Below are 12,096 nucleotides of genomic sequence, written 5' to 3' on the forward strand. Positions count from 1 at the left end.
TTGGAAGTTAATTTTTTATATATACGTATTTCAGTTGATATATAAACGTAAAAGCAAAGATACATTTTATCGGTACTTTTAAATATTTAAAACTAAAATAAAAAATGTTTACGAGTTACAAATTTAGACTAAAACATCTGCTCCTTTTTGTGTGGACAGCCAACGTAAAAAAAGTACGGTGTAGAATTTACAACTTACCATTTACGATGTAAAATTTTAATTTTAAAAAAAAATCCTTAATGCATAGAATGAACCAAATGCAAATCTTAGTATCAGGAACAAGCGCATTCAATATGTTTACAGCATCATATTATTCACCAGATCACCTAGACTTGGCTATCTGAAACATGAAAAAAGATAAAATATAGCCATTTGTTTGCTTCACATGGTAAAGAAAAAGATGCTACAAAAGTAAAAGAAAAAAAAAGTTTGACATAAGCTTACAAAGGAGCTAACCTAACCTATATGCTAAAACAAACTAAAATCCCCTACTTCTAGTAACATTTTCAGGCCACGTGCCTTGCATAGGAGCACCATAGTGCTGTCCACCACTTGGTTGCAGGTGGTTGTTTCCCTGGTTAGGAGGAACCCAATTTGGACCAATATTTCTTTGGCCATGTGTCACATTCATAGGTGGTTGAAGATGTGGTGGTGTTGGCAGAGTCGGTGAACCTGGGAAAGATTGATTCATCAAGTGAGGTCTAAGGTGAAAGTTTTGTTGGTGCAATGCCAATTGGGGTGGTGGTGGTGGTGGGAACTGGTGGTTCTGTTGTGAGTTTTGCGGCTGCCATTCAGGTATATCATCATCATCATCATTCCAAGGTTGGATTGAACCACCAAATTTGTCTTGCCAATTTCCTGAATGATGTGAATTTACTTTGCTTTGACCATATTTGTGCACAAGCTCCCTCATTTGATCAACAGGGCGTGATGGGGCCTGGTTAACCATTTGGAATGGAACCATACCTGGTGGTCCCCTAGGTCTTTGGACCATGTGTGATGATGTGTTTGGACCACCCATGAAACTGAACTCAGGTAGGTCATCCTCGGGCCGGGCCTGATGAGGCCCAAACCCAGGAGGAATGTCATCATCATCATCATCAACACCATTCGGTGGTGGATTAGAGGGATTAGCAACATTCACATTCAAATTACTACTACCATCTTGCTGTCTCCTAGAGAAGTATTGTTGCCTTTTAGAGCTACTACTACTACTATGTTTGTGTTGTGATGAAGCGGTGGGTGAAATTGTTGACGAAATTAAATTAGTTTTTCTCCATACAATAATACCAATTAGGCCATTATCAATAGAATTAACTGCCTCAATTTGTTCCTTTGGAAGTATCTTGCTCAGCATTTCAACTGTTTTGTTATGAGGTGGGCAAAAGTAAAGTTCAACTCCAGACACAGGCTCAGCAAATCCCACTCTCTCATCCGTAATATAAGATTCAGCCACCTGTAATCATACAAAAGAAGAAAAAACATAAATCTAATATAGAAAAACATAATGCGCCGAAAAGCATAGAGACATAAGACAATGTAACATTTTCATCATAACCATTACCTCACGAAGTGTTGATTGCTGGCTAGGTGAAGACCCTTTCGAAACGAAGTGTACGACCTGCAATCAATAGTCAACAGAGATTTATACACTGCCAAAAAGGAAAGTGAAATGTGACAAAATAACACATTTTTTAAAGCAAACATCAGGCAGCAATTCAAACCACGCTGTTACACATCCTAATTGTCCCATGCATCCCTTGGAAACTACTAAACAAGCGAGTCGATTTGGTGAAGAATAATTTTTTATATACCTTTTCACATGAAATGGTTACTGGACTTTTTAAATCCATTTTTTCTCTCACAAATACGCCAAAACATTTTTATATAACATCATTTTTAATTCAAAATTTCGTAGTTTTGAATATAAAGGTCTTAGGGAAGAAGCCTTTAAATCAGGTCACTAGATACGCCATAATTTAATTACAGAATTTCGCAAAATTTTAACTTGTAAACAATTTTACAGGTCTCACAGCCATTGTTTTACCTTCGTTATTTTAAAAACTCTACCAGCCTTAATGGAGTAATGCCTCTATCAGTATTATCTCAATCGAAGGAAAAGGCGCAAACATATTGCACTCAAGACATAATTTGCCATTAGTAAAACGAAAGGAAAGCATCGAAATGCAACGTTTCTGATCTCTCTCTTTATCATTTCTTTCTGCATGGAAGGTAACATAAACATACAAGACACAAGTACTAATTTAGTACAACAAGAAGAAACTTGAGATACCATTATAGCACGACTTCTTGACTGAGGAAGCTCTTGCAAAAATTTCTCAAATGCTTCAAGTCGAACCCTTCCCTTGATCTCAAGAAAACCAGGCCAGTCTTTTGCAGTAGTTTTCTCACCACTTCAAGAATATAAAATTAAATCAGAAAAAAATCAGTACAATTTCTAACTCTTTTAAACAAGAATAATTCGATCTTCAGCATAATAAAAGGCAATTCCACCTTTCAGACCCTCCAATCAAAGGGATAAAAACAAATAAATCCCACACAATCCTTGAAGAAGCACTAGTACATAGTTCAATATAATGTACTACCCTATATAGCATGCCCAATTAGTAATTACTACAACAATTGCAAAAGGAGATGACAGAAACAACAGATACAATAAATGTCTCTGCAAGTGTTTATGGCTAATGCTAAGGAGCAAAATTGAATAAGTAAATAACTCAAAAAAATCGGAAAAAAGTTTCGAAATGGCAATGCATGAGAGTCCAACCTGTTTAAGGCAACTTAGTATCAACAACCAACATTTTGCTCTGCTTTCAAAAATTCAAAATAATAATAATAATAATAACTACTACTGCAAAATAGTGGCAACTTGTCGTAAAAGATGTCACGAACATTTAATAAAATACCTTTTAAATATGCTTATTACTGAATCAGTCGTAGATATATTCAGTTGAAGCATTCCGTCCCAGAAGCATTCACCCTTAGTATGTACTGCAGTTTTTGCATACAAGCTATTATTGCCATGTCGCTCTTCAGCATTAAAATTACTTGTTCTCAGCTCAGCATCAACAGAAGCATTCTTCTTGTTATCCGTTAACCTTTCCTTTGCATGATCATCAGTTGGCTTCACGCCAGCTTCGCTCTCATTGCAACGTCTATCAGAAGTAGACCCAGATTCTGCATTAACCAGTTTTTCACCTTTGGCATCTAGATTTTCAGATTTATCAGGGGTGACACCAGCTTGCTCCCTTGGGGTAATATCCAAAGATTTTGATTTAGATCCAACCTTGGAATCGTCCTTGTTCGATTCAGGAGCTTCTTTACCTGATTCCATCGGTAAATTTTCAAATGGTGGCTCAGAATGAAGGGATTCCATGAATTCATCAAGAGAGACAATTGGTGGAAGAAAGTCGGGATCCTTCAGTGCATCATCTGTCATAAGGCCTTGCATTGGATCAGTCCCATCGTTGGATGAAATGGTAATGGAAAATGCATTATCCTTCTCTGAATTGCTCTTCTCACCATCCGTGTTTTTATTTTCTTTGACCACAGCAGATTTGGAAGAAGTGGCCTCCCCACTTTTTTTAGTTTTTTGACTCCTGGCTTCCCCACCTTTTCTACTTGTTAGACTTCTAGAAGATGTGGTGCCACTGGAGATCTCCTCAATGGGAACGTTATCTTCATGTTCAACTTCCACCTGAAACTCACCTTTATGTGTTTTCTTGACTAACCTCTTAATATCAACATCTGAATCAGGTAAAACCACCATTTGAGCAAGCTCTTCAGCCTTGGCTATCCGCCATTGGGAGAGTTCCTTTGAAGCAAGTTCCTCTGCTGTCATGGAACACAATTGTTCGGGACGAATGTCACCCGACATAACCTTTTCTCTTAGTTCTGGATTATTTCTATCCTTCAAATTGAATAGGAGAGACCTCCCCTTCTCTTTGTACTTCTTATTCACACCTCCAAACAATTTGAAAAGTTCTTCTTCTATCCTTGATGCTAAAACTTCAGGTAATCGTTCCTCGGGTTCTGGTCTCTGCTCTATAATATTTTGACTTTCCTTTTGATTGTCCATGCCTACCACATCAGATAATACCCATGAAAGACCATTACCCTGCAAAAGATCATCTTTCACAAAAAAACTGTCGCTGAATGGAACATCATCAGTAGTCAAAGTGTAATCTGACTGGAAGTCTTGCTTATCACAGTTCAACCCGAGTATATTTTCATTATTTGATATATTTATAGATCCCATTTCAAAATCCTTGAATTTTTCAGAAAAATCTTCACTAGAAGATGCATTATTTCTCTGCTCTCCTGTTGCATGGTCAACTGAACCAGCTGCAGAAAAAGAAGGCTGAGCAGATTCAGAAATATCTTGCCTTTGCTCTGGGGCAATATCAATGGGTGCAGGTGCTGACCCATCCCACTGAGAGTTGTTCTCTAATTTCCCATTAGTAGCAGCATCATTCATTGTGTTATTGTTCTGGGTCGGTTTATCTTGCTTAGAAACCAAGGCCAGAGCACCAGCTAATGACTCCCTCATCTTGGACCTAACACTTTCAGAAGATTCTGTTTGAACCTTGGATGGCTGCTTCATCTGCGTATTCTGATTTTTAGAATTCGAGGACCGTGGCGTACTTGATTTACTGGAAACAGATTCAGTCATCTGCACTTTTCTCTTATTGGAGACTGCCGATTGCTGAGGGCGGGGGGAGGCATTAGATGGGGATTGCATCTGCGCAGAACCTTTATTCGACAGATTAGAAGCTTGCTGCAACCAAGGTCTATTTCCCCCTTGTGCAACCCTTTTGTTGGATGTCACAGAGCTACCAGTTGATAATTCCATTGGTGCCTTCCGCTTGGGAGTTGTTACCAGTTGCTGTGGACCCATATTACTCATTCGTGCTTCTACTCGAACACTCTGCATAGCTGAATTCGATAAGCCCCGAGACCTGGGATCACCAGACCCATCTCTCAACAATCCAACATGATCATTTGCACCTCCGCGTTGCTGTGGAGTAGGATCAGCAGTTACAGAAGCCAATAACCCCATATCCATCTGTCCAGCCGTAGAATCTACTTTGGTCACAATTGGCTGCAACTGAGCCATCTGCATGCTTGGCATCGGCTCCGAAACCAGATTGTTGGACATCCTAGCCTCTATTCTCCATTAAAACCATAAATAACACCAATTCCAAGAATCCAAGCCAATATTTCAACCTGAAACAGTTAACAACAATTTGACAGCCTTATCAATTGAAGCATTCATAATTAACAACACTTTATCCTCAAAATAACCAATTCAACATCAACAATCAGATAGCAGGTAGAAGCTACAAAATCACCAACCAGACGATGATTTCTTTCATTGCAATTAAATAATAATCTCAATGTGTAAAACCCAAAAATAACCTATGCTAACTTCCACAAATCAACCGATGAAAATTTATCAAACGATATGAACAAAACAAAATAAGGGAGAAAAAGAAGTCGAAAATAATCAAAGAACAATGAATTAATCGACGGAATCTAATGGAAAATCTAGATATGAAAGACGTACCTCTAATTTCCGATCGGGAAGAGAGAGAGAGAGAGAGAGAGAGAAAGAAACACGACGGGCGGCTGTGAGAGAAGAAGAGTGGTGGGTGGAAGAGTGGGAAGTGAAAACCCTAACCCTAATAAAGCGAGTGAGGAAGGAGAAGAGGTAAGAGAATAGAACTATAGAAGATAACGATAGTGTATAAAAGAAAGGAGGTAAAGAGGAATGAGGTGGTACGAGTCTTGCTCACAATAAGAGCCGCAAAAGCATCTCTCTCTTTCACGTTCTTGATTCTTCTATAGCTTGTATGCGAAAACGCACCGTTTCGGTAGGAATCATTCAAATTTAATTTAGGTCCGTTTGGATAGATTCATAAGTTACTTTTTTTAATTTTTAACTTATAAAAATGTGTAGTATTAATGTCTGGTATAATTTTCAAAGCAAAATTGCAACTTTATAAAAAGTTATTTTGGTACTTAACGAAAAGTTAAAAAAAATGACTTCTCTCATAATAAAAAGTTTTTTATCACTTTTTTTCTTAAAATAAGTACTTTTAGAACTAAAAAACCAAACACAAAATAACTTATTTATAAACTACTTTTAATATAAGCATTTATTATTTAAACTATTTCTTCAAAAGTAACTTAATTAAGTTGTTTACCCAAACTGTGCCTAAGTAAGTCTAACATCAACAAAAACTACTCTCATTAAAAAAACGTGTAACACACGCCAAAAATCCTAAATAAACGTTACCTTTCTCTTCGCGCTCTAATATAAAAAATCGTTCATATCTCTTACTTAAAACTGCAACAAAGAAATCTGAAATTTCTCTCAAAATCTCTCAAAAATCTTTCAAATTCTCAACAAAAACTATAGAAAAATCCAGCCTTTGAGATCATTAACAAAAAACATAACAAAAAAAAAACAAAGATTCTTCAAGGTACTTGTTCATTATGTTCAGTTTTCTCCTTTGCATTTCTACTAGTTTGGTTTAGGGTTTAGTGGGTCAAATTTCTCTAATTCAATTTTTCTTGTTTTTCTACTTGTTTGATATGTGTTTTGTTGATGATTGAGTCTTTTTGACTCCTTGTTGAAATCTGAACTCATTTTGGTTCATTTGTAAATTAATTGAGGTTCACTTGATAATGCTGTTAAGTATTGACCAAATTTTTTATTCTTTAAGTACTTTCAGTTTATTTCTTTGTTTAATTGAGGTTCATTTGGTTTCGTTTCGCTTGAATTTGCTGAACGTGTTCATGTGTGCTTGTTTAGTTAGTTATAGCTATAATATTTATCCGTTGTATACATTCGATGTATTTTTGTTGATGGTTGAGTCTTTTTTACTGCTTGTTCAAATATGAAATAATTTCGGTTCATTTTGAAGGATTACAAGTGTTCATAACACGCAACGAAAGTAATAAAGTAATCCTATTGATTTATTTTGTGCTTAAAACTTTATTGAAATAAGATGGGTTAGATGCCAATACTTGAGTACCCTAGTGAATAAAACTTTCTCTTTCGATAGTACGAAGGTACTATGTGTATCCACACCGAGGCTGATCCTTGTTGTCAACTCTCTAACCAATGGATTTAACTGAGAGATTTTTTGCAACTCCTTGCACCAGTAATTTTTCATTAAGAATTGGAATATTTATGTATGTGGAGATAAAAGAAAAACTTGTCTTCTTTTCTTTTAACATATACACATATATATAGTATGAGATTGGTGACCGATTTGTGAATCAAATTACAACTTAATTTGAAATAGAATCAATTAGGATCTTATCCATATTTAAATTTCATCATAAATAAATAATTAATTATTTAATATTCTCAATTATCATATTATTATATTCATGGTGCTAGCAAAGAATATAATAATATTCTATTTGAATTAATATAATTATTTATTTGATCTAATCAAAATAATAATTAAATGATTATTTACCAAGGATTAGAACACTCGTTAGTGTGTGACCCCATAGGTTCAATACTAAGCAAGTAGTAAATTAGTCATACTAAATTTACAACGCTGCTTGACGACCCGATAGTATGAAGTAATAATATTTTTACTAAGAACACAAGATGAACAAAAAATACAATTCCTTCCATCTTTTCTGCTCTTGGCTAACTTTTAGAGTACGGTTTGATTGTCAAACTCTAACTTGTTACCATTATTATAATGAATTATGAATGACTTAAGAAACTCATTTCTTAATTCATTCAAACCCCTTGGCCAAGGCATTGTTTATTTCATTCATTATAATCGTAGAGCTCAAACTCATTACCATAATTGATGGATTCCATTTTGACTAATCATTAATTCTACAAGTATTTAAATCATACCCAATGTCCATTCAACTAACACCGTAGGGTGTTAGGTGTCCAGAATCAAAGTATAACAAATACATTGTCAATTACTATTATAGTCGCAGATCAAAGGAAAATTCTAATATTATGTTCATCATAAGAATATCCTATTGACAAATATACGGTAACTATAACCATTAGGAATTCTTAGAGTGAGTCAGTTCAATGGTTATATCTTTATATATATAATTTAATAAATGAGATCTATTCATTTTCATCTAATGAAGACTATTATATATATATATATCCGAATCACTAATGTCCCATTTTTAGTGATTCTACGATTAAGAACAATTTAAATTAAAAGTACTAAAAAAACGTATATCTCATTATTACGATCCCTATCGTAATTATTCGTTTCTAATTTTAATTAAGGATACTATCATAAATTATAAAAGTTTATTCTTATAAAAAAATAAAAAATAAAAATAATAATAATAATAATAATAATAATAATAATAATAATAATAATAATTCATGATAGTATTTTATTGGACATACACACTTATCTCCAACAATCTCCCACTTGTACTAGAACCAATAACAGATTGGATCTACGGCATAGATGTATTTTCAACAAAATCTCCCACTTGCACTAGAGCCAATCAGTCATATATTTCAATCCCAATTCCCACATGTGCTTATCAAACTCTTTTGATCCAAGCACCTTAGTGAATGGGTCTGCTACATTATCCTTCCCAACAACCTTTTGAATCTCAACGTCTCCACGTTCAACGATCTCTCTTATCAAATGATATCTTTTTAAGATATGCTTAGATTTTTTATGTGATCTTGGCTCTTTTGCTTGTGCAATGGCTCCATTATTGTCGCATAGTAATGGAAGTGATTCTTTAATTGAGGGCACCACACCAAGCTCATTTATGAACTTCTTCATCCACACAGTTTCTTTAGCAGCATCTCTTGCTGCTATGTACGTAGCTTCAGTCGTTGAATCAGCTACAGTAGCTTGTTTGGAACTTTTCCAACTCACTGCACCATCGTTTAAGGTGAAAACATAACCTGAAGTAGATTTGCTATCATCTTTATCTGAGGCAAAACTTGCGTCAGTGAACCCTTTTGGTATAAGTTCAGAATCTCCATAGATGAGGAATTGGTCTTTGGTTCTTCTTAAATATTTAAAAATGGATTTAACCACCTTCCAATGTTCCTCACTGGGATTTGCCTGATATCGACTGACTACTCCTAGCGTATATGCGACATCAGGACGTGTACATGTCATGGTATACATGATAGCTCCCACTGCACTAGCATATGGTATTCTACTCATGCGTACTCTCTCTTCAAAAGTTTTAGAACAATCCTTTCTGCTGAGAGTGATTCCAATGCCTATTGGTAAATAGCATTTTTTGGAATTTTCCATGTTATACCTTTTCAATATGGTATCAATGTATATAGATTGTGAGAGTCCGAGCAACCTTTTAGATCTATCTCTATAGATCTTTATTCCTAGAATATAGGTTGTTTCTCCCAAATCTTTCATGGAGAATTGTTGAGATAGCCAAATTTTGGTATTTTACAATGCTGATACATCATTTCCTATTAGTAATATGTCATCAACATAGAGTATTAAGAAAATGACTGTACTCCCACTAAACTTTTTGTATATGCAAGGATCCTCTTCACACCGGATAAAATCGAACTTTTCGATTGTCTTATTAAAGCAAATGTTCCAACTTCTAGAAGCTTGCTTTAGCCCATAAATGGCGCCTTGCAGCTTACAAACTTTACTATGATCAGACTGAAGTGTGAAACCTTCAGGTTGTGTCATGTACACAACCTCTTTGAGTTCTCCATTAAAAAAGTTATTTTCACATCCATTTGCCATATTTCATAATCATAGTATGCTGCTATAGCAAGTAGAATTCGAATAGATTTGAGCATTGCTACAAGAGAAAATGTTTCTTCATAATCTATTCCTTCCTTTTGACGGTATCCCTTGGCAACTAGACAGGCTTTATAGGTCTCTACCTTACCATCTGCTCCAATCTTTTTCTTGTAAACCCATTTACAACCAATAGATTTTATGTCTTTTGAGAGTTCAACCAAAGTCCAAACATTGTTGATCCTCATAGACTCTATTTCGGATTCTATGGCACTCTGCCGTTTTAGACTTTCGGAACTTTGCATTGTCTCTTCATAAGTCTTAGGATCATTATCATCATAATCGATCTCATTTTCTACATCATCTTGCACCATTAGGTTTAGCCTCAGTGGTGGACGATATTTTCTTGTGGACCGTCGAAGAGATAATTCTCGTACCAAATTTGGAAGTTGGTGGACGATGTTCTCTTGTGGACCGTCGAAGAGGTAGTTCTTGTACCAAATTTGGAGGGTACTGAACTGGTTCCAAAGGTAGTTCAAGGATTGGTTCATGAATCTCTCTTTGAACTACTATCGGTTCGTTATCCTCAACTCTTGAAGATGATAAATTTGGTGTTAGTCTGAGTACATCCAAAGTTGGTTGCTCAACTTGAATTTCATATTCTTGAGCTTGTACTATTTTATTGGTTTCTTTAACTTCATCAAGTTCTATTTCTTCACCTTGTCTTCCTTCAGAAAGAAATTCATTTTCTAAAAGTGTTCCACCTCTTGCCACAAATACTTTGTGGTCAGAAGGGTGATAGAAATAATAACCCATTGTTTCTTTAGGGTAACTAATGAATCTACATTTATCGGACCTAGCATCAAGTTTATTACTTTGCAATTTCTTAACATATGCTAGAAATCCTCAAACTCTAATGTGTTTGAGATTTGGTTTTTGTCATTTCCATATCTCATATAGTGTTAAAGAAACTGCTTTAGTGGGTACTTTATTTAGCAAATATGCTGCTATTTATAAAGCATAGCTCTATAAATTCAATGGAAGATCAGTAAAACCCATCATGGATCGAACCATATCTAATAAAGTTCGATTCTTCCTTTCTAAAACACCATTGTGTTGTGGAGTACTAGGAGGTGTCCATTGAGAAAGAATCTCATTTTTCTTTAAGTACTCAAGAAAATTATCATTTAGATATTCTCCTCCTCTATCAGATCCAAGCACCTTAATGCTTTTACCTGTTTAATTTTCAACTTCACTGTGAAAAATTTTGAACATTTCAAATGACTCAGATTTGTGTTTCATAAGATACACAAGGCCATATCTAGATATATCATCAGTGAAAATGATAAAATAAGAATATCCTTCTTTGACTTGAATTTTTATTGGTCCACAAACATCTGTATATATTAGTCCCAATAATTCTGTAGCCCTTTCTCCATGTCCCATAAATGGAGTTTTGGTCATTTTTTCTTTGAGGCAGGATTCACAAGTTACATATGATTCATAATCATATTTGTTAAGGTAACCTTCTTTGTGCAACTTAGAAAATTTTTTTTCTCCTATATGACCAAGTCTACAATGCCAAAGATATGATTCATTTACTTTATTATTCCTCTCTCTTTTTAGAGTAGAAACATGCATGACAGAATTACCATTTAAATCAGAAAGAATATAAATGTCATATTGGAGATAGCCATTTACGTATAAGTCATCACCATAATAAGTAGAACAAATGCCATTTTTAATATTCAAATAAAAACCACGTTTATCCAACATAAAAACAGAAATAACATTTACAACAAAATTAGGAACATAATGACAATTCTCCAATACTAATGTCTTACCCGTAGGCATTGCTAAAGAAATAGATCCTATAGCTACAGCAGTAACATTTGCTCTGTTCCCGACTTGAAGGTAAGCTTCTCCCTTCTTTAGCCATCTACTTACTCGTAGTCCCTGCAACGAATTGCAAATATTATGAGCACTTCCGGTATCTAATACCTATATAGAAGAATTAATAGTAGCTAAAGAAATCATGAAAACTATTTTCAAGCATGTCTTACCTTTCTCTTTGGTTTTCAAAGAAGTAAGGTACTCCTTGCAGTTTCTTTTCTAATAACATTTGCCTTTACAATAAAAACATTCAGTATCATTGTTGTCAGTCTTTTTTTGTTTGCCTTTGGGTTTGGTCACACCACCCTTAGGTGCCATGGGTTCTCTTTTAAAATTATTCTTTCCATTTTCTTTTGCTTTCCACTTTCTTTTCTTCTTAGAAGAGCTGCCAACTACCATAGCAACTCCTTTCTTTTTCTCAGAT

At 34.9% G+C, this 12,096-nt stretch overlaps 1 protein-coding gene across 1 annotated transcript; it reads right to left on the reverse strand.

The window, feature by feature from the left end:
* On the reverse strand, window positions 253–5,606 carry LOC107612913 (the record flags this gene model as incomplete). Its single annotated transcript, XM_016314699.2, is given in 5 exon segments — window positions 253–1,456; window positions 1,565–1,621; window positions 2,294–2,414; window positions 2,928–5,247; window positions 5,588–5,606. Coding segments are annotated over 4 exon segments (3,408 nt in total). The 3' UTR covers window positions 253–478.

The sequence above is a fragment of the Arachis ipaensis genome, chromosome B08 (assembly GCF_000816755.2).
Source record: "Arachis ipaensis cultivar K30076 chromosome B08, Araip1.1, whole genome shotgun sequence".
In the NCBI taxonomy this organism is placed as follows: domain Eukaryota; kingdom Viridiplantae; phylum Streptophyta; class Magnoliopsida; order Fabales; family Fabaceae; genus Arachis; species Arachis ipaensis.